At 40.6% G+C, this 22093-nt stretch overlaps 4 protein-coding genes across 5 annotated transcripts; 3 read left to right on the top strand and 1 right to left on the bottom strand.

Annotated features, from left to right (window-relative positions):
• Positions 1 to 6299: 6299 nt before the first annotated feature.
• LOC107044566 lies at positions 6300 to 12032 on the top strand. Its single transcript, XM_015266493.1, has 5 exons — positions 6300 to 6827; positions 8064 to 8354; positions 8843 to 9067; positions 9906 to 10175; positions 11327 to 12032. Exons 1-5 carry the CDS (start codon positions 6601 to 6603, stop codon positions 11517 to 11519), a joined length of 1206 nt encoding a protein of 401 aa, XP_015121979.1. The 5' UTR covers positions 6300 to 6600; the 3' UTR covers positions 11520 to 12032.
• A 760-nt stretch (positions 12033 to 12792) lies between these two features.
• On the top strand, positions 12793 to 14638 carry LOC107044550 (N-glycosylase/DNA lyase). Of its 2 annotated transcripts, XM_015266469.1 has the most exons (3): positions 12793 to 12867; positions 12958 to 13117; positions 13655 to 14638. In XM_015266469.1, exons 2-3 carry the CDS (start codon positions 13011 to 13013, stop codon positions 14535 to 14537), a joined length of 990 nt encoding a protein of 329 aa, XP_015121955.1. In that variant the 5' UTR covers positions 12793 to 12867; positions 12958 to 13010; the 3' UTR covers positions 14538 to 14638. The 2 variants fall into 2 exon arrangements, with proteins under 2 accessions (XP_015121955.1, XP_015121954.1); XM_015266468.1 differs by having other exon boundaries at positions 12794 to 13117.
• A 128-nt stretch (positions 14639 to 14766) lies between these two features.
• Positions 14767 to 17313, bottom strand: LOC107044549 (SPRY domain-containing SOCS box protein 3). Its single transcript, XM_015266467.1, has 4 exons — positions 16848 to 17313; positions 16369 to 16559; positions 15326 to 15779; positions 14767 to 15117 (listed from the first exon to the last, which is right to left on the bottom strand). Exons 1-4 carry the CDS (start codon positions 16930 to 16932, stop codon positions 14972 to 14974), a joined length of 876 nt encoding a protein of 291 aa, XP_015121953.1. The 5' UTR covers positions 16933 to 17313; the 3' UTR covers positions 14767 to 14971.
• Positions 17314 to 17510: 197 nt separating this feature from the next.
• On the top strand, positions 17511 to 21994 carry LOC107044560. The gene is made up of 6 exons (XM_015266485.2): positions 17511 to 17797; positions 18314 to 19755; positions 19822 to 20023; positions 20669 to 21030; positions 21099 to 21199; positions 21504 to 21994. Exons 1-6 carry the CDS (start codon positions 17744 to 17746, stop codon positions 21557 to 21559), a joined length of 2217 nt encoding a protein of 738 aa, XP_015121971.1. The 5' UTR covers positions 17511 to 17743; the 3' UTR covers positions 21560 to 21994.
• The last annotated feature ends 99 nt before the right edge of the window (positions 21995 to 22093 follow it).

Genomic DNA, 22093 nt, shown 5'->3' with positions numbered 1-22093 from the left:
TTTTTTCACCGGAGGCCAAAGTGTCGGATCTTGGATTTTTCCGGGGGGAAAGTCGGTCCAAGGGTCACAAGGGTCAAATTGTCAGATCTTGAATTTTTCGCCAAAATCGAATTTTTTAACCGAGTGAACGTTGATTTCAACTATTCAAGCGACGGGCTAGTCAGAACTGTCAAAAGTATGTGGAAAAAGTGAAAACTGAGAAACCGTTTTTTTTGGTCCCAGCCAAAACGTCAAATTTTCGGGTTTTCCGGGGCAAGTGGATTTTCGCCAAAATTGAATTTTTTAGCCGGGTGAACGTTGATTCCAACTATTTAAGCGACGGGCTTTTCAGAACTCTCAAAAGTACGTGGAAAAAGTGAAAACTGAAAACGTTTTTTCTTCACCCCGAGCCAAAGGGTCAGATTTTCGGGTTTGCCAGGGGGAAAGTTGACTTTCGCCAAAATCTAATTTTTTACCCGGCCTCCCCTAATTAAACGCCAAATTCACAGCGCTGTTTAGAAAATCTTCACAAACCGCCTGCTCAACCCTTTGAAAAAAATTTCACCGGAGGGAGAAAAAAAGCCTGGCACCAATCACCGCAGTATCGATGACAGGCTTTGGTCCAGTGGCCCCGCAGGTATATCAAGAATCGTCGGAAGAAATGAGGACTGGGGGCCCTCGGGCTGCCTAATTAATTTTTATGGCTTCGTCTGGCCCTCGAGACATTCCTCCGGTACCTTTCTATCCCACCACGGTATTAGTGGTGTCTAAGGCCCCCCGAAGGCACCAGACCTCCACCAACTCCCATCAATCGTCCAATGACTAATTTTTTGACAATCGAAAAATTCCTGATAGAAGTCTGAAGATTTTTTTTTCCAAGGATTCATTGTTTTGGGAGTTTGAGAGCTGATATGGGGGTGTCTGAGGACATTTTAATTGCCTTTGTCGACATTCTTCCTCCATCGAGACGCGCCGAGGGGAATTGCACCGGGAATTACGCAATTATCCGCTTTACACGGGAACTATTACCGCGTAATATACGCCCTCCACATGTGGAGACGATATTTTTCGAGTTTGGGGAGGTCAGAGGAGTGGAGTCTCTGTATAAGATACTTCGAGCCCCAAGCGCTCGAGGATTACCCCCACTCTCGGCACCTTCATCGCCCCCCGAACGTTTGACTCTGAGCACAGAAGAGGCTGCGTGTAAGATACCTCTCTATAAGATCCCTCGCACTCCGAGCGCTGGAGGTCTATCCCCACTCTCGCCACTTTTATCGCCGCCCGAATGTTTATGTTCCGTGGGCTTCTTATAAGATACCTATGGCCCCGGTCATTTTTCAACGGGACGAGAGTAGTTATATACGATGCCTCTACTGTACTTTTTATAGGATACCCACGACCTCGGTCATTTTTTCACGAAAAAAAAGGGATCATAAGGGTCAAACGAAGTTGAGGGTCAAACGTGAGAGACGAGTGGAGTGAGAGCACAGGGGTCTAACGGTCTCAACGATCAAGACTCCTTTTCACGAGTGAAAAAATCAAAGGAAAATGGGAGAGCGGAGACATTTCGGGGGGCCGTCATCACCGGACGCTGTAAGTTTCACGCGTTACGGAATACATCTCGCCGAATTTCTTTGATCCTAAGTGCTCTCCACTCCGATAACTATCAGAGAATTATTCATGTTTACTCAGCACGGCTTGTCTCCCTCGTGAATGTATGAATTTCCACTTAATTCCATTTTTTCACTTTTTCCATTTCTTTTCGTTGGGAACAGGGGGATGGAAGAGGGGCGTCATGCATCGCCTCCCGTGATTTTCACCCGCAGGTTTGAGTGTACATGGGGATGTTCACGGTCAATATAATTTCAGTACTAGAAATGAAATTAGTATCGCATTGAGAGAATATCAGCGGCTGCGTCAACCGAAATATTGGACCGACGCAATTTCTATCTCATAAATCGGGAAAAGAAAACTTTTATTATTCTTATCTCTATACCGTTTTTTACAAAACGATTTTTTAATATTTTTTGCGACTAAAAATGGAGTGTTTAAACGCAAATTTTATGGTTGAAAAAAAATGAAAAAAGGAAACGTTTTGGTAATTAAAAAAATTGTTGTTTTTTAATAATAAATGTTTCCAAAAACGATGAAAAAAATCGATAAAAAAATATGGCTCACGAAATAGCAATTGCCTTGGGAATAATCCAAATAAAACAATCTTTAATAAATTTTTTAATTTCTAATTTGTATTAGAAAATGATGAAATATGAATGTTGAGAAAATTCTAAATGGATGATAATTTTTAATATAGGGGAGGCTGGGGTAAAATGGACACTTTAGATTTTTTTTTAATTGTTCATAAGTCAGAAACAAATTTATCAATTGAGGTCACTTTAGGCTCGTCACAGAGGGAAAGAATTGTTCTTTGTATTGAAAAAAAAATTATTAAATTTTATCAACATTTCAACCCCTCATTACCATCTAAAAAAAAGTCACACGTGTCCGTTTTACCCCAAAACCATAGCTTTCAAAAAATTCAAGACTGCTTAACAATTAATTATGCCAGAATGGTGAATCCCTCACTCGTATTTTCCCTCAATTTTTATTTTCAACATTTATTTTTTTTCACCACGCCTCTTTCACTCTGATGCACTCAGACCGCAAGAGCGTCAATTGGCGAGGTTCCAAGGTCGAATAATGTTACATATATTTTTTTTCTTCTTTTGGGGCGCTGAGGAGGAACCGGAGATAAAAGTTTTTATGCCGCTGATCCGCAGGACTGGAGTTCTGGGTGAAAAGGCATCAGAGATGTTGGGTAATTGATTACTTTTTCATCAGGTAAGTGAATGTAGAAGAAAAAGCCCCGTTTTTTTAGGGAAACGAAAATTAAAAAAGGAAAGATGGAGATGAATTTGAAATTGGGGCTTTCTGTTTTGATATTTATCGACCGAAAAATCACTCACAATTATCTGAAATAATTTACCGGTGAGTGGTTTATTGTAAAATGCATTGAAAGACTGAAAATGGTAGTCCATTGTCCTCGCTCTCTCGACAGTTATGGGGGGTTGACTCCTTTTTCTCTTCCCTTCGAAGGGGCAAGACGAGGAATTACATTCAAAAGTGACTCCGCCTGAGGTTCTCCTCGGGCACTCAATTGTTCGGGATCACTCGAGGGTCCACTCCCGCGTACCCACTGCCTACCGACACCTACTTGAACCATTCTCCCTCTTCCCCCCTCGAGAGAAAATGTGTAAAGGAAAAAATGGTGAGGAATATTCGAGAAAATTATTTACACTTTTTCAAGTTTCTCCGGGCTCAATGGGCCCTTGAGTGTCGAATTTTTTCAGTTGGGAGATATTTGCCTGAGGAACGGTACACGAAAACTCTAATATTTGGTCAACCCACAATTTTATATATTACAATTTTTTTTAGAAAACGATAGGACTTTTTTGAAAGGAGAGCGTTACCGTAAGTTTTTGCAAAGGATATTTCAGCCCGAGGGTGGGAGTATTTACATGGATTACCATGGGATAATCTGGGATAAACGAATTTGGTGGAAAAAAAAATCCTCAATTTGTCGGTTATTGAGGATATCCGGGGGGACAGTCCCTGCTAGGAATTTTGAATTCTTAAGGCAAATTTATCCAGTTTTGAAATTTTATTTTCCTGAATATTTAAGATCAATTATTTATCATGAATAATTAACATCTCAAGTGATATTAATTTGATAAATTTGGAGGAAAGCACCTGCCTAAAAGATCGAATTCATTCAGCCTGTCCCAGTCATACATTCTTAATCTCAATAGGACTTGGATCGTTCCGTCTTCAACAAAATGTCTTATTTTTCTGTGAAATTCTAAATTTAGTGAAGTTCTAAAGACACTTCAAGTCAAATTTATGAAGTTTTTAAATTTTATTTTCATGAAATTTCAAGAACAATTATTTATCACGAGTAATTAACATCTCAAGTGACATTAATTTTATAAATTTGAAGGAAACAACACGCATAAACCATGGAATCCACTCGGACTGTCCCATTCATACATCCTTAATCTCTCTTCCACGAATTGTCACCGAGTTTGAAAAGTTTATTGTGCTTTATCTGTTGACCGGTTTGACCCGATCGTCCACTAGACGCACTGAGCGGTCACATTCAGGATAACTGCAAATAAATATAGAAGCCTCTTTATTTTGATTCCGATAAAATTCACCGAATTTACATCATCACGTGATAATGCACGATGTGTGAGCAATTTGTACCGTCTGCCGATGTCTGCATTCGACATTTATCATTTATCAATCGTGTTCCTGACATTTAACATTTCCCTCGACCATTTCACAATCAAAACAAACAAAAATTAACGGTCATTTTGTGTTCAGAACCCAAATAAAATCGTCTTCTTCCCTCGAATCTCCGAGAAAATACGCGATTCAAGACCCTTCAGAACTATCATCCCCTCGTCTCTTAAGATATTCAGGAACCCGAGAAAATTGTTTATTTAATCATTCAAATTCCACGCCTCCCCGAAAGTGCGACAATCCCCAGTGATCTCTATGATCTGTTCCTGAAGCTGTCCCTCGGGAATTGACTGAGATTTATAACTGCGAAAGGACATGGTACATCAAGTCGTAACATTTGTAGCCCCTTCCACACTCACCCTCGACTTTTCATCCCTCCGCCCCCACCCCCCTCGCCCCCTTCCGCCCTCAGTATCCCCTTTTCCCAAAAATGCCATGGGATGACTGTGAGATAACATCGCACATTCATTTTGCATATATCTGAGTTGTCCCTTCCCTTTCGAGCACTGAATACTAATCTATCCATTCATTTATGTCCAGAAATCGTTATTTCATATGATTAACAATTAATCATTGAAAAGAAAATTATTATTTGGTGGAAATGATTGTTGTATTTTCTAATGGTTGATCGTAAAGTTTTTTAGAATGTTTTATTTTAATCGAGAATTATTTTTTCTGCTACTATTTAAGGGGGGGCTATGCCCCCTTCTTATTGCACTGGGTAAGGACGGGGGGCTACGCCCCCCTCTCGGTCCTCTCGTGCGAAATTCCTCGTATAGTCCTGAGGGTTTTTGTAATGATTATTTTCTGCGGGGCTACGGCCCTCCGCTTATTCCGGAGGGGCTGCGCCCCCCCCCTCCCACCACACTCGGTCCTTCGGCGTGATGAAACCCTCAAAAATTTTTTAAACGACCATGAGAACTTTCATTATTATTATTTACTGGGGAGTTACCGCCCCTCGCTAATACTGGAGGGGCTGCGACCCCCCACTCGCTCCTCCCGTGTGATAGAACCTTAATAAACCTTTTAAATAGCCATTAGAACTTTGTTTACTATTATTTTCTAGAAGGCTACGGCCTCTCCTTATTTCGCTCGCGCACCCAGGGGGGCTGGGCCCCTCCCTCGTTTTCCTCGCGCAGTGACGAAATCATACATCACATACACGACTTTAAGATGTTTACTGTCATTACTTCATGATCGTCTTGAATCTTCTGACCCTCGTGACGGTGTGTCACTTGAAAAATAAAACTTATCTGAACCCCTCCTCCTTTTTTTATCACAATAATTATTTCAAGAAATGATTTTTGAAATATTTTCGAAGCCGCTGGGGCAAAACGGGTCATACTCTCGATTAAGAAAAACAAATAGAACAGTTTAATTTCATGCACCTGAAATTGAGAAAAATAATTGGAAAATTAATTTTTTTCCTCATTGATCGGTGAATTCTGAATGAGAATGAAGGGGAAGAGAATCGTCAGCCACGGAGACACCTCCGTGTGCCCGAGGAAGTGGGGGGGAAAAACCGAAAAAGCCAGCCGAAGTGGTACAGAACAAGAGCCGCGCGATCTCGTGCGATTCAACTGTACCACGAGGGGGATTTTTGCCCTGGTAGTGGTGGGCAACTGTTTTGGGATGCTGGACAGTGCCAGGACGTAGGCCTGAGTATCAGTCGAGTCGTTAAGGGAGACTAGGCATCAACGGATCGAGAGGTGTCACTGAAACAATTTTTTTAAGCGGATAATTTAGCTTCATATTATTTTTTCGGAAGGAAAAAAACTTTTTCATGTGAATCACTGATTGTTATTTTCTTTAATCGTTGAGTAAAAAATTTTTGAAAGTTTTTTGTTCAAATTAATTTATTTGTTGAGGGCAATTGTTCATTTTTGAATGTGATTGAGGCTTCATTGAGTGAAGTGAATTCGGGGATTTAAATTCATTTTTTGATTAAAGTCAATTTAATGAATGAGTGAGGGGTGGGGGCCACGGGGATACCGTTGAATGGCTCACGGATATTTCTGTTTTCTGGTTCCGTAAGGTGTTTACCACCCGCTTTGCCCGTTTATCCTCAAGACTTTCTTACTGTGAGATTTTTAAGGTGAAGTTTAAACAAATTAATCTATCAAAAAAGAAATCATTAATAAAATGCAAGTGCGTGTAATGAATTCCATGGGAAATTTGCCCGGCTTTTGATTGGAATTATTATAAAACCGCTAGATTTAAATATGAAAAAATAACAATAACGGTAGAATTAAAATTCAAAAAAAAAGTTCCAGAAATTTTGATGCTTAAAAATTGGGCGCAAGTGCAAATAAATAAGTTGAGATGTGTTCGCTACTGAATCGAAAGAAATCGGACAGAAATCGGTGTCTGGCGCTGGCAGTGAGTGTTATCCTGTTGTTACCATTTGTCAGTGCTCTATCACACCAAAAAAGTAGAATTTTCAATACGACAGACAATTTTATTATCACGAGATCGTTGAGAGATGGTGAAACCAACAGAATATTTCATTATCGAGGCATCTGTGGAAGAGAAACCATTCTCAATTGGGGGTAAAGATTTAATTTTATGGAATTCTTAACGAAAAATTGAACATTTTTGTTTTAAATCATTTGTATACGGAGCGTTTTCCCGCCCTGTTAATTCATACTTTACTGCCTAGGCCGTAAAATGCGACTTTGGAGGGAGAGGCCATTCATTTCGAAATTCGGTGGCAACACGGACGAAAAAATTTAATAGAAAAACCTATCGAATTCGTTAGACAATTCTATTGAATTTCTATTGAAATGTTCAATAGAAAATATTCAGTAGCAAAAGTCAATAGAATTCAATTTTTCGACATAACTTATTCTATTGAGATATTTTCTATAGAATTTTTTCGGCTCAAATTTTCCAAGTTTTTTTGTTTGATTTTCATCGCCAAAAAATGGCTATTCTACCGGCAGTGGCGATAGTTAAAATCAATAAAATAACTTCTCCCTCCTAGGCCGTAAAACAAAAATTTATCGTCCAAAACGAGACCGCGAAATCGTCTTTTACGTACAGCTCCAACTTTTAGATCTCCACCCTTTGGAGTTTAAAACCTAGGCTCCTCCACTTGATCAAAAACAGTCGATAATATCTCAGTACGAAAAGCCAATCAATCTAATCCCCACAAGTGCCAAGTTAAGTAATCCATGAGATTACAGACTTCATGTTTTCACTTCTGCTCAAGCTCTCACGGGGATGAGTAGCTGAATCCCCTGACCGCGTGAATGTTTTCACTTCGGTATTTTAAACCCTTGGAGAAATCCTTCCATCGGGATTGGAATCCTTCCTTATATCGGCCAAACCATCTGCTCCATATCCCCCTCCCCCCTCCAAAGCGAAAACCGAATATTATATTCAACATGCCGCCCAATGCGAATGGGGCAAAACGGATATTTTAGAAAAATTGTCTGTGCGCCAGCCCCCCCCCCCTCCTCCCTTCCTCGCCTCCAATATTCTACGAAGGATGAAAATCCGGAATTTTCAAATGAAAAAAAAATTCATCAATCATTCCATGAAATTTGACATCACCACCACAGGAATTAAATCTACCGTAAATTTATTATCAGCAGACATCGACAAGCTTCCCCCGAAAAATGTTGAAAAAAAAAAATGAATGGTGGAGACGTAAAAATAATAGATTCTTTATGTGCCCTCTGGTTACGACAATCATAATAGTAAATCGATGAAAGAAGACACCATTATCACATTTTTCCCTCTTTTCTCTCTGTTTTTGGGTTCGGTAAAAATGAAAAAAAAAGGGAGACGAGTGTCGCACTGAGGGAGCTGGTCCTTGAAAATAGGAAGAGACTGCAGCTGATTTATGAGGGTGATAATTTGACCGAATGCGTGGACGTTATAGACGTAAGATCAATAAGTGAGGATATCTGTGGTGCTGACGACCAAGACCAGAGGTACAAGTGGATTATTCGAGGCAGTCGAGTGCCTTCTGTGCTGGATTGGCTTGGAAGTACTTCGGAGATGGTGAGAAGGTGCCATGGGGTCAGTACCAGGGCTAGGAGTCATTTGTTTAGGCAACAGTTTCAGAGAAGGTGAGTGGCTCTTGTTCTTGATGGATGAAGGCATTCTGTTTATTACGACGGGGGGAGGGAGACTTAGTATGTAAAAAGGGCGCGATTACTGATCTCCAGGTGTACTTGTGGGGAAAAACCCATCCGTAAACGTCTCGAGAGCACTTTTCCCCATTTTACACTCTCAGGGAAGATCCCATGGCAATATAAAGCAATAAACCTTTCCTTAACATAAAAGAACTTGGGAGAGTGAATTTTGACCTCGGGGAAAACCCCGAAATCCAACAGTAATCAGTGTAATCAGTCCCGTAATCCTGGATAATCGATCACATTTTGTAATCGCGGTGTCACCCAATTCGCCTGTGAATAGCCCCTCGTCTACGCCCCTTTCCCCCTGGGCTGAATGAATGAAGTGCATTCGTCCATTTTTTTCTGGCAATCGATTTACGAAAGAAACGAATGTCTCAATGAAGTCGTGATTTTTTTATTAATATTCTGGGGGGCTGCAGGAGGGTGGAGAGGAGCCTCCAGCAGATGGTGATAGCCCCAGGGACCAAATGGTGTGGTCCACATCATATAGCTGCCTCGTACAAAGATCTCGGTGGACTTGACAGTTTGGACAGGTGCTGCAGACGTCACGATCATTGCTGTCGCTCGATACCGCCTTTTTCTGAGCGTTACAATTTTTGGAATTACATGCCATTCACGCTGAGCCACTGCGGCTGTGACCAAAGGTAAGGAGAGTGATTGTTGAGAGTTCTTTGCATGTGAATTGGCGCCGGCTTTCAGCAGATTTCTCCGCATAATGAGACGAATTTTTAACAACGCATGATTTGCACAGAAATTAGCATTTCGGGAGTTGAGGAGATCGAAGGTTCCAACGTCGGGCATTCTGTTGTTAAAGAAATATCCCGCGGGTCATTGGAAATATCTCGAACATCATTGGGAAGTCATGGAGACATACCGCGTGGAGAATCAAGGGATTTTTATGACGAATGGCGAAAATACAGTTCTCGAGATGTTGAAAACAATTTTTTTCGAGATATTTTAGTTGACGGTGGCACATTGTAGCGACAGCGAGAGCACCTTTACTCGATAGTCTATCCGTAGTGCATGTACACACGTCTGTGCGCACCGTATTCCCTCCATGCGCAGTCATCGACTGCGCAACTTCCGTTCGTTTTTTTGTTACATGATATTTACCAGGGATTACTCCACCACAAAATTTCGATAACGAGAGCTGAGATGTTAACAAACCAAAAATAATAATACTCGAACATTTAGATTTTTAGGAAAATAAAATTTTCACTGCATTTTGAATTCTTCGAGGAATCTGTATATTCTTGGCTTTTCCATATTTCCCCGATAGTGAGAAACAAAATAGAAAATAATAGATGAGAAAAATGCGCAGTGCATGTACACATGAATGTGAGTTTGGTTTTTCCGTTACACCATATTTCGTTAGACGACAGCCAAAATATTTAAACGTAAAAAACTTTTCTCCCCTGTTGAGTTGCAAGTTTCGATTGAGCCAAACCTTGGAATGATCCCTAATGATAACACTATTGACAGAGAATGCAAAAACGTTACGACCCCGAGAGACGGGATAACCCCTAACGGAAGACGGAGAAAACGAGATGTCTTCATGATACCGGGTACGAAGTGGTGTGGTAGGGGTAATCACGCCACCAAGTACACGAATCTCGGTGGCTTCGGCAAAGCCGACGCATGTTGCAGAAAACATGATACCGCTTGTCGATTTTGGATACCGGCGCTTGGATCACGCTATGGACTGGCCAATTGGCGTATTTCCACGCTCATGCATTGCTCGTGCGATGAGCGGTAAGAATCTTATCGCATATGTGATGAAACCATTTTATGATAATGTGAAACGGCGGGGCAAAGTGGAACGGTAGAGAATTTCGCTGTTTAAGGGTCGAGCAGAGCAGAAGGTCAAATGGGAGAGACAGGCGAAGGTGTCAAATGGGAGAGACGAGTGAAGAATTACTCCACCTGTCTCTCCCATAATTCTAAGAATTCTAAGAATTCTAGGAGAATTAGAATTTAGAGAGAAAAAATTTCCGCTTCACCCAGCCGGGAATCGAACCCGGGTCTCCCAGATACGCGCCGGGTCAAATGGGAGAGACGAGTGAAGAATTACTCCACCTTTCTCTCCCATTTGACCCTCAAGAACATTTGACCCTTCATCATTTAGTCATATAGAAGAGAATCTCTCGTTTGACCCTGTCGATCCCTTTTGACTCTCCCATTCGACCCTTGAAGGACGGTAGGGAATTTCGTCGTTTAAAGGTCGAACAGCGTTGAGGGTCAAACGGGAGAGATAAACGAAATGGAAAGAATCAAACTTTTTTGAGGGTCAAGTGGGAGAGACAGGTTGATGGGTCAAGAGGGCCAAACGGGAGAGACTAGGGAAGTGATCACTCGACTCATCTCTCCTATTAGGCCCTTAAGAACGTTTGACCCTTCTGATTACTCGGCTCGTCTCCTCCGTTTAACGCTCACGAAAATTTGACCCTCGATCTGTCTCTCCCGTTTGACCCTCAAGACCTTTTACTCTAAAGAAAATGTCAGTAACGAAGCGGTGAAACGGTTCAAGTCGACTGAGATCTTACCTAAGTTTACGAGGAATATCTCCGAATCTAAGGGAGGTACCGAAATTTTCAATCAGACCTTAACTGTGGACAATAGTAAAAATCGACTAGAACCGTTCTACCGCTTTGCTACTGATTTGACCCCTCATAATTTTTTTTTTCAAAGAAAAGAGATGAAAAAAATACTGCAACTTTTCAAAAATAGTACTGACAAAACTAACTGAACTAACATGATTTCACTAAATCTTGGGAATTCTAGACTCTTCACCCCTCTCTCTCTCTCTCTCTCTCATTCGTATTGACTCTATCGTTCGTCATTTACTATCGACTCTTTCTAATCCATAAAATTGATGAATAAAGTGGAATAAACTGTCATTTCAGCTTCAGAACCTGTCTGAAAATGGCAGGAACATCGTCAGCGAATTTTGTGGGCAGAATATTCTTCAATATGGTGCAGACTAAATGCTTCGTATTCAAACCGCAGAAGGTCTGCACCAGGCAGTCGTGGTGGGGAAAATGCGAGAAGTACAAGTATAAGAAGCAGGCGTTCCTGCGTGACAATGTTCCCTATTAATCAGCATGATGATTTAAAGAAGAAATCATTTCTTCATTCCAACTGTTGGGAGATGTACCAAAGAAAGAATGAGAAATAGTGGGATTTCTCGGGGATTGCACAGGTGAAGACGTCTCAGAAGCAGTCAACGAATCATCAACAAGTTGTTGTTGTCATCTGGGATTCAATGAGTGCGAGAATTCGATGATTTTTTTGAGATACCGTTCACTCGAAGGACAATACAGAGACGATTTTCATGATTATGAATCGAAGTGTCATGAAAATTGTCTTGATATTAGACATATCGTCTCTTTTGGGAGATAATAAGAGGAGGGGAAAAATTTTATAGGGGGTCGTACTAGTAATTTTAATGATTCGTGAATACTTGAGGAGATGACAAAATTTTTTATCGGAATTAAAAATTGAGGAAATTGGAGAATGTTAAATTGTCTCCTCAAGGTATGTCTAGTGATACGTGAGTTTAACACGCATGAAAAAATTCAATAGAAAACCTAGCGAATATGGAAAATTGTATTGGAATTTTATAGGAATTCTATGGGGTTTCTATAGGATTTTTATCGGAATTCTATTGAAAAATTATATTTGTTTTTTGCGCTGATGCTATTGAATATTCGATAAGAAAAAGTCTATTGACTTTTTCTGAATAGATTTCGAATTTCCGTTTGGAATGTTCTCTTGAGATTAATTGCGAATAATTTTCTCTCGAGACTAATTTTTTTTCATTCGGATTCTGTAATACAAAATAAAATAAAATCCAGTGGAAAAAACTAGGAAAATTTGTGCCCATAATTCTAAAATAATTCTAATAGAAAAAATCCAATAGAATCAGCGCAAAAAACAAGTATAATTTTTCAATAGAATTCCTACAGAAATCCTATAGAATTTTCTAGCGAATTCGCTAGATTTTCAATTGAATTTTTTCATGCGTGAATGTTAAGAGTCAATCCTAGAGATGAATATTTTGTAGTGAATTTATTCGGTGGAGGCTCAATGTTTCGTATTCAGGGAATACAATCATCCCATCACGAAAATGTTTAAGAATCTAAAATATGGAAAATAAATTTTTAATATATTCTGTTTTTCTTTCTATTTTTAGGATTTTATTAATTGATATTCCATAGGAAGTAACGCTCATTATTGATAGGAGATGCATGCAGATGTGGGAAATCAATCAGTCATTTATTTATTATTGAAAATTATTGAATAAAAAATTGAAAATAGATGTTTTCATTTTTACCTTGAAATACTCCTCCCGCCAAATCCTGCAGCCCCAAGTGGCCCCAAGCGGATGTAAACAACTGAAAAATCGTTTTCGTTCTAAAAACACTGGGTTTTTCTTAGAGAAGAGGTTGTTGATCGTCTCTGTGAGATGCATTGAACATTTAGTGAGAATTTCCGGACGTACTTGGAGATGAAAAAGTTGAAAATTGTATTTTAGAAGGGAGAAACGAGTGAAAATTGCTCATAACCTCAATTGAAAAGGTAAACACGATGTCGAAATCCACGAAGACTGGGCTGAAAATAATTTCTGGAGCTGTTCCCTGTGATAGGAGTGAACTCGACCTGGGGATCACCCTCAAGGGTGGGCAAAGCTTCAGGTAATTATCGAAAAAAACTTCAATCATTTCTTTTTGGATTAGACTAGATATTTTCTGTATGACTAGTTTTTGATGAATATCTCGGAATCGAGGGGAGATAGGAGAATTTTTGTATAGACCTTTTTTGTGGACCGTTAAATTTCCTAAAAGAAAGGTCCTTATAAAAATTTTGCTATCTATCATAGATTCCGAGATTCCGAGAATCGGAAAATTTTCTTATTGTGAAACCAGAGTTTCTGTTTTTCTTTGAAATATTCTTACTTGTACTTGAAATATTCTTTCCCTTTGCCTCTTGGATTATCATCTCCGCCCTCTTCCATGCAAATTTCCAGTGTCGAATCCAATGATTCCTTTTTAAAATTCGTCGAATATGTTTGAATCTACGGAAGCTACCAAAATTTTTATCATGACCTTTTTTGCGGCACTCACTTCGCTCTCCAAAAAAGGTCTTTATAAAAATTTGACCATCTCCCTCAGATTCGAAGATATTTCCCAAAAAATTAACAATATCATGGAGATGAATTTCTTCTTCTCCAGATGGAAAGAAATCCCAGACAAAAAATACCGCGGTGTCTTCGCCTCGTCCGTCTGGACGCTGCACCAGGACGCCTCCAAGATCCTCTTCACCGTGCACAGCCGCACCCTGAAGACCCCCTCCGCCTGCCAAAAGCACCTGCAAAGCTACTTCCGCCTGGAGCTCTCCCTGAAGGAGCACCTGGCCCTCTGGTCCTCCTCGGACCCTCACTTCTCACAATTCTCCTCCCAAGTAAAAGGCGTCAGGATCCTCAACCAGAGCCCCACCGAGAACGTCTTCTCCTTCATCTGCAGCGCCAACAACCACATAACGAGAATAACAAAGATGATCGATCGAATGTGCGAGAACTATGGGGAAAAAATTGGACAAGTTGATGGGGAAATTCACTTCGACTTCCCTGAGATCGAGAAATTATCCCACGACGATGTCTCGGAGGTCCTGGTGAAGGAGGGCTTCGGGTATCGAGCCAAGTACATCAACAACTCAGCGAAAAAATTGTTGGAGCTGGGGGGGAACAGGTGGCTGGAGAGTCTTCACAAGAGTTCTGGGATTTCTTATGGGGAAGCCAGGGAGAAGCTGATGGTTCTGCCTGGGGTGGGGCGCAAGGTCGCCGACTGCATCTGCTTGATGTCTCTGGGGCACCTGGAGGCCATCCCCGTGGACACACACATCTACCAGGTGGCCAAGGAGACGTATCTCCCGGGGCTGAAGAAGTTTTCTGCTAGTTCAGGGGTTTATGGAGAGGTCAATGGGCTCTTCAGGGACATCTGGGGACCCATGGCTGGGTGGGCACAGGCTGTTGTTTTTTGTACGAGAATTAAGGAGAATAGGAAGGGAAGAGGCGGTGGGGAGGGAGATGGGGGGGAGAAGAAGAGGAAGAGGTGATTTTCGAGGGGTTGAAGAGGAAATTATTCCCTTAAAGCCCGGGTGTACTATCTTTCGAACGTTATCTCGATGTTTTTTTTTTCATTCTTTCGTCATCTGAAATTGTCAATTAAGTCCTGCATCATGCAGAAGTTTTGAAAAATTATGAATGAATAATAAAAAAAAATAGAAAAAATTCTTAATTTTTTCAAAGAGCATTCTTATGAATAAAAAAAATAATGTAAAAAAATAGCATAGAATGATTCATCTCGGTTTATTAATACCCAGTCATGATAGTCTCAGCGAATAAAATCAGTATTTTACAATTAATTCATAAATTTTGAATAATGTGAGACTTCTCAAGAAGTGCGGAGTTTGTAATAAAAAAAATCGAATAAAATAAGACATATAACTGCCAAATGAAGAATTGAAAAAATTAATTTCTGAATTTACTATCATGGAGAGAATTCTAGAGGTTCTCTCGCTGGAGATGCAACAAGACGTTTCTTTTTCCTCCTACCATAGCCCACGAGAGCGAAGTCAAAATCATCCAGGATTAGGTACTCTTCAGGGAACTCGTATTCATCTTCATCATCGTCATCTGCAGGAGGAAAATTGAATAAATAATTTTAAAAGAAGAGACATCTGACTGTTTTCACAAAGTTCATTCTAATGTTTAATTGGGGAAATTTCTTTAAAAGATTTTCAATCGAAATCGTATAATTTATGACCGTCAGGCCGAAAAAAAACTCCCCATTAATTGAAATTCACGGTCGAAAAATTCTACATATTATTGAATAATTGCATACCTCTATTAATTCTGAGAACGTCAGCAAAGATGCTCTGGGTGAGGTACTTGAGCCCAGGAAAGGCTGCATTGAGGTAAGATTTCTGGAAAGGGCGCAGAATGGCAAGACATCCCATCTGAAGTGAAGCTGGGACTGAGCAGCTGTGGGTGATCCTGACGGAGCTCTTGGCTGCTGTCGAGGAGACCATGGGGTACAGCTCGTGTCCCCTCAGTCCAGTGAAGGCGATCCCCAGGGGTTTGCGGTTCAGGAAGAACTGAAGGGTTCCCCTCCACGAGTCCAGGTGGACCCCCACAATGCTCCCCTGGCCGAAGCGCGTCGCGTAGCTACGAGACTCACCTGCATGCTGGATTCTACCCTTGTAGGAGAAGCCCCAGGAGTCCTTCGTCATCCCCAGGAGGGAGCAGAATTTAGCACCCACATCCAGCTGGGCTTTCTCTGTACCTACACCAACCATCTGAATGGATACAGCATCAGTTTGCCTTCTCAATGGCATTTTTAAGGGAAAATAACAAGACATTCTCAAAGAAATTTTTTTCTCTTGACATTTTTTTCATTTTTATTGAAAATTTAAAAGAATCCATTTCATTTTTCCATTTTTACTCAATTGTTTTTTCGTTTTTCTTTTGCATTTTTCCTGAGTAGATTCAAGAGAAAATTTCGAGAAATAAAAAAAAACCTTCTTGACATTTTTTTTGGTTTTATCAACTTTTTTCATTTTAATTTTGGTTGAAGGAATAATTCAGTAGTAGTTTTCGTTATTTTCTAAGTCGAGTTTAGGGAAAAATGTCTAGAGAATCTCAGAGAAAAAAAAATCCTCTCTCAATTTTTTTCAATTGTCTTTTCATGTTCATAGAAAATCTTTATTTTCATATTTATAATTAAGTAATAATTTCAATTGACAGGAGGAAAATGTCAAGGGTTTCTAAAAAAAAACACTGGAGATTTTTCCCAAAAGTCACTCGAAAAATGAGCAAAACTCATGAAGTATTCCTAAAAAAATGCAAATAAAGAGTATTAATTGTCGTCAATAGATCAATATTTACCACATCAGTCCCATAAATGGGAGTCAGCATCTTGATCTCCCAATAGTGATGCCGGTCTTTGTCCAGCATCTGATTCCCCCTGACAGCAGCAGTTCCATTGCTGTACCCCGGATGAAACTTGACCTCTAAATTGTGTTCTGATAATTCAGCAGTGCTCGTCACTAGGGTTTCATCCCACGACCATTCGTGCTCTGAAAATCAAATAAAAAATCACTGAAGAGAGAATGAGAATGAGGAATATTTGGAATAAATCCAAAAAATTACATAAATCATCAACTTCCATTCCCCTTCCCCAAAAAACCAACTGAAAATCATCAACAATACACCATAAACCATAATCATCAACAACAATCACCCAAAACTCATAACAAATAACCAAAAACCCCCAGAAAATCCACCACCAAAACACCAAAATAAACCCAAAAAGATGATTTAAACCTCCAAAACCCATCGAAATTCTTCTCAAAAAATAGTCTCACCTGTTCCCTGTCCACAAGCGCAAGCCCTCTGGCACTCACAGAACCTCTCAAAAGTCTGAATCGAAGGATCATAATCCAAATTCATGTTCAACCCAGCGAAGTACTCAATAATTTTGTCAACAACCACTTCCAAACACAACAACAACTGTCCTTTCAGACAATGTCTTTTGACACTTCTGTTCTCTTCTGTTGTCAAAAAAATAATGCTGCGCACGAGAGACTGCGCAGGACTTATATATAACCCCTCGGTCACCGAAACAACTAGAATCTTCTAGTTATTCTCTCAATGACAGAATCATTTTCATCAACAATTCGTGATTTTCTGCTTCAATTGCAGATTTTTTTACGCGCATCGAGGGTTTTTAAGGGTCAAACCGTGAAGTTGAGACGTTGTTTCGAGACTTTGTACCTCGAGTTGTGGAAAAAGATCGCGAGATCGAGGTCTAGCTATTTTTAAAAAGTTTTATTCTGCTGTATCTTTAGAGCAAAACTGTGTTGCCAACCTTGCCATAATTATGGCAACTATGTTATTCGGATATTCAAATTTAATTTTTTGTTCAAATTCTCATGGATGCCATAATAACGAGCAAAATGCCATCCCTCAGCACAAAATCCTGTTTTAGGGACGAAATCGAGGTCTAGAGGTCGGGGGGACGTTTTCCACTTATTCCAGGGTCAATCTCGGATTTTGTGGGTTTGTGATGATGCTTGTTTGTTATTCTTAACCTAGAAATCGTGGATTTTCACAGCTGAAGTGATTTGTTGGGGATTAACGAGACCTTTTGGAATCAGTGATGAGCGAAAATTTCTTGGGATGAGGTAGAAAGCATGGAAATTGGTTAGAGCGCTGGTGACTGGTGGTTTTTGGGATTTAGAGAGAGTTTGGAAAGAGAAATATGGAGTACACGAGCTGTATCAGGATACGGGGGGTGCCGATACTCCCGCCCTTGGTGAGTACGATTTTTTGTCGATTTTTTAAAGGGGTTAAATCTGTAATTCAGAGGATTGGACGAGTTTCTGGGGTCTGAGGATTGATTTTACGAGGGGGAGGGCTTGGCAATTGATGTTAATGACGATAGAGATCTCTCGGGGGCTTGAAATACTTCGGGATCTTGAGGGTAACGATCAAACAAACATATATTTTGAGACCTGGGACCTGGGAGTCAGATATCATTTTAAACTCTGGAATTTCACTCTACTGATCCCGAGATATTGACGATTGAAAACTCATCATTTTTCCTCTCTTTCAAACAAATTCACTTTGTTTGCGAATGGGATTTTTCCATATATCTCCAAATCCACTGGAGACACGAAAATTTTCATCTGAACCTTTCTTGTAGCCCTTGAAATTCCCTGCAGAAAGTTTCTTCACAAAAATCCCCCTATCTCCCCTAGATTCCGAGATATTCCCCAAAAACTGCAGTAAAAAAAAGAAAATCTAATTTTCTTCACCCCTTCCCCAAAAGATGACCGAGGAGTTGCGCTCGGAGATGTCGTACTACAAGCAACTAGCCCTCTCCGTCGAGGAGAAGCTCTCCCGTCAGCGTTTGACCCCCGAGGGTTCCCCCGACACATTGAAAACCGTCTCGACCCCCCGAATCTCGCGAAAGTCCTCTAAAGCCTGGTCGAAAACCGAGGAGACCCTCTCGGACGACGAGACGACCTTGACAAAGTCCACAGACTTGAATAGGTACCTGGTGAACCCCTCTGACACCTCCGAGGGCTCCTCAGAGGCCTCGAAGCCCCGAATCCCCACGTCCCTGGACATAATCCCGATAAGTCTAGAGCCCCAGCCCCTGAAGAAGTCCAAATCGTCATCGAGTATTCAGAATCCCCAGGAGGAGCCCAGGAAGCTCGTGAGACAGGGCTCCTACACCCTGGACACACCCTCTCCGATGCTTCTCGCTCATATCGAGGTTAATAGACCTGAATACGTCCCCTCAGGTCAACAGAAGCGGAGAGATTTTAAGTTGAATGACGCCAAAAGCACCTGGACGTGTCAGAATGCCTTGAAAAATGGGGTTGGAGGGGCGGGAAAGCACCCTCGGAGGGTCAACGGCTCTCTCGAGTCCATTGACATTCAATCCTCCAGGGAGAGTCGGAAGAAAACGTTCAGAGGGCCTCTAGAACGCTCCAAGTCCAGTAATGAAGTGAAGAATCGATATCTCAATGAGCAAAATCGAAATCTGGGAGAGAGGAGTCGATATCTGGAGAGGAGTCAGGGATTGTACGAGGTGAATGGGAATTTAGAGGGACAAAATCGAAATTTAAGGAGGAGGGATTCATATTCTGAGAAGATTCAAGAGGTTAAAGTCAGTGAGAAGAATTTCGATAACCAAAATCGAAATTTCACCGGCCAGAATCGAAATATCGCTGACGAAAATCTAAATTCACCAAAAAATCGATCATCAAATAGAGATATCGTGATGCCGATTCGAGATTCCAAGTCAAAAAATCAAAATGTAGACATTGATTTGCAAAAAGAATCGACCCCGAAAAATTTCGAAACGATCAATCGCAATTTTTCGCAGAATCGAAACTTCGATCTAGAGAATCGAAGGGTCGGGTCGAAAGAATTCTACTTCGAGGAGAAGAAGTTGGGGGGATCCCTGGGGGATCTTTTGAACTCATCGAACGATATATCGACTGCTGAACCTGACGAGAGGATGACGAAGAGTCTCGATATTAATGACTTCGAGGCGGGCACGTCTGAGCGACTTTTGGGGGTCTTCCGGGAGATTCAGAGGACTCACGACAGGCAGATGGCGGATTTGATTGAGCGTCAGCAGAGGGAGCAGGCGTTCATGCAAGAGGCGTTTGAGAAGCAGCAGCTGATGCTCTTGGAGCAGATTGACAAGACATTTCCGGGAATATCTATTATGGAATTGGTTAAGAGGGTGGGAGAGGGGCTGGGTGATGGCCAGAGGGAGGGGGTGAGAGTGGGAGATGGTCAGGTGTTGGGGGCGGGGGAGAGGGAGAGGAAGAAGGATTGGAAGAACGAGGAATTCTCGAGTTCGTTTGACTCAGACGGAAGCATGAGCATTAATTTGGGGGAAAGCGGGCTGGAGGGTAGTCCTGAGGGGAAGATGAGGGGTGTCAGCAGACAGCTGTTCCCGTTGGAGGTGCAGACGAGGAGGATACCCGTGGTCAATGGGGGTCTTCATGATCCGAGACATGTGAGGACAAATTTCTTTTTATCTGGGTTTTCAATTTTTCATTCGCTGGCGACTTATCTCAGAGACGAGGAGTTCTAGCAGAAAATATCAAAAGACCTTTTTTGCAGCGGAATAAATTTCCAACAAAAATGTCTGGCATTTTCCCCTAAATCCACTCGGCATCGAGATAATTAGACATTTAATGAGGTGTGAGAAAGTAATTGTACATATATTTCGGTAACGAGTGGTCCTAAGAGAAAATGACACAAAAACTTTGTCTACACAACGCTCTCAAAAAAGTCTTACTTAAATAAATTTAGATAAAAGTTGGATAAATTTTCCTCTATATGAGATATTTTCATCCTTAAAAGTCACCGTCTGGCGTGAATTATCCGCCTCTTGAGCCAAATATCTCGTTGCTGTCGAAAGCAGAAAAATGATCCATGTTTGAGACTTTCAAATTCGAACCAAAGAAATTCTTTTTTGGCAATTTTCAACTAGCCATTTTGCTGGCCCAAACAAGACTTGTTTGACAATATGTTTGTTTTTCTCTCAGTGTAGATTAGGAAATTTTCGACGAAAATGTCTTTTTTGCTATTTTCACGTAAAACCACTCATTCTCGAGATAATCAACATGAAAAAACCAGAACATTATTTTCATTCCAGATACAAGCAGCGACAGTGATAAATGCGTATGCTCGTGGCTTTCTGGTTCGTAGAATGATGAAAACAGAGCAAATAATATCACTGAAAAACACTTACCGAGAGGCACTCCACTGTATGTTGAAATTGACAGTAGATGCACCACTAGAACTCGCAGAGTTGAATTTTCACAAGCGTTTGCAGCTGCAGTGTGACGCTGCATCGATGAATATCGTTGAATTATTTTCACAGAGTCCATCCAAGAGAATGGAAATTATAGCTCACGACAGACAGATTAAGAAGGCAAGGACGGAGCGTCCCTCCTCCGCCAGGTCGTCAATGTCATTCGCCACACAGCGGACACTAGCCAGGAAGAAATTAAAAGAGTACAGAAGCCTCATTTTTCCATTTTTCAAGCCTTACTTCGCCTACTTATCAATTATTTCTGATACAGATTGGGAATTTTTCAACTGCCAGAGGCTCAGAGCACCTCCAGAACTAGATGTCAGACGTGGACATCGAATAATCGAGATAAAAAATCACCAGGAATTGTCTGTAAGCATTTCTAAAGCGCTAAATTGATGAAAAAACATTACAAATTCGATTTTAGCTACTGTTTTTTGAGAATATCTCGAAATCCAGTGCAGATACGACCTTTGTCATCTGGACATTTTTTGTAGCTCTCATTTTACTCTGCAAAAAAGTTCCTGATCACAAAAGTCGTATCTCCATTATATTCAGAGATATTCAACTAAAACTAAAACTTAAGTTGAGTGAATTTAGTTTCTCCCTCGTTTTATCCTTGAATTCATCATAAAATTAATTAAAAATTATTGTTTCAAAATCGTCTCATTTTCAGATAGAGGTATAAAAAGAAGTACAAGTGCTGGTGCTGTCCGAAAGCCCTGGAGATGAGCCCCTCCAAGTGCCTTAAACTCAAAATAAAAAAGAAAATTAATAAAAAAAAGGAGAGTTTAATATCAAATTTACGTTGATTAAATAACAAAAATTTTTTATATCATTGAGATGACCATCCAGTGCCTAAGACGAAGCCCAAAGGAATGTATTTCCTTGAAAAGGAATTGAGAGGACGAATCTCTGTTTTCGTGGCCAAGTGCCTCTTTAATAACTTTCTTTTATTGAATATTAATAAGTTGTTTCTTTTATTGGATACTTATTATCCTGTCCTGTGATAAAGGATGCCACTAGGCAATTTATAGACTCATCGCCACATCCAATGTGAATTCCTCTTCATTTAATTTAAGTTCTTTTGTATTCGATGGAAATTGTTTCCATTTTTTTCAATTTCTTATGTTAATTCAGGTGAATAAATGGGAAAATTAATAGAGATTGGTGATTGTTGATGGATGGGGGTATTGTTGGTGAACAATTGATTTTTTACAATTTTCCCCTGAAATTCCCCTGGAGCTAGCGTTTCGAAAAGTCAGA

The sequence above is a fragment of the Diachasma alloeum genome, unplaced genomic scaffold, assembly GCF_001412515.2.
Source record: "Diachasma alloeum isolate Michigan unplaced genomic scaffold, Dall2.0 Dall_scaffold_00760, whole genome shotgun sequence".
NCBI classification, from domain to species: Eukaryota; Metazoa; Arthropoda; class Insecta; order Hymenoptera; family Braconidae; genus Diachasma; species Diachasma alloeum.
This window is presented reverse-complemented; position numbering and strand designations above follow the sequence as displayed.

Excerpts from the sequence above, each read along its gene's own strand:
- LOC107044549 (XM_015266467.1), bottom strand. The coding sequence starts at position 16,932 with ATGAATTTGGATTATGATCCTTCGATTCAGACTTTTGAGAGGTTCTGT. Across the intron at positions 16,560-16,847 it reads CGCTTGTGGACAGGGAACAG|AGCACGAATGGTCGTGGGAT; the intron begins GTGAGACTATTT and ends TTTGATTTTCAG. Across the intron at positions 15,780-16,368 it reads CCATTTATGGGACTGATGTG|ATGGTTGGTGTAGGTACAGA; the intron begins GTAAATATTGAT and ends GTATCCATTCAG.
- LOC107044550 (XM_015266469.1), top strand. The coding sequence starts at position 13,011 with ATGTCGAAATCCACGAAGACTGGGCTGAAAATAATTTCTGGAGCTGTT. Across the intron at positions 13,118-13,654 it reads AAGGGTGGGCAAAGCTTCAG|ATGGAAAGAAATCCCAGACA; the intron begins GTAATTATCGAA and ends CTTCTTCTCCAG.
- LOC107044566 (XM_015266493.1), top strand. The coding sequence starts at position 6,601 with ATGTGTTCGCTACTGAATCGAAAGAAATCGGACAGAAATCGGTGTCTG. Across the intron at positions 8,355-8,842 it reads AGGCAACAGTTTCAGAGAAG|GAGGGTGGAGAGGAGCCTCC; the intron begins GTGAGTGGCTCT and ends GGGGGGCTGCAG. Across the intron at positions 9,068-9,905 it reads CACTGCGGCTGTGACCAAAG|AGAATGCAAAAACGTTACGA; the intron begins GTAAGGAGAGTG and ends CACTATTGACAG.
- LOC107044560 (XM_015266485.2), top strand. The coding sequence starts at position 17,744 with ATGGAGTACACGAGCTGTATCAGGATACGGGGGGTGCCGATACTCCCG. Across the intron at positions 19,756-19,821 it reads GTTAAGAGGGTGGGAGAGGG|GGAGAGGAAGAAGGATTGGA; the intron begins GCTGGGTGATGG and ends GGCGGGGGAGAG. Across the intron at positions 21,200-21,503 it reads AAAATCACCAGGAATTGTCT|ATAGAGGTATAAAAAGAAGT; the intron begins GTAAGCATTTCT and ends TCTCATTTTCAG.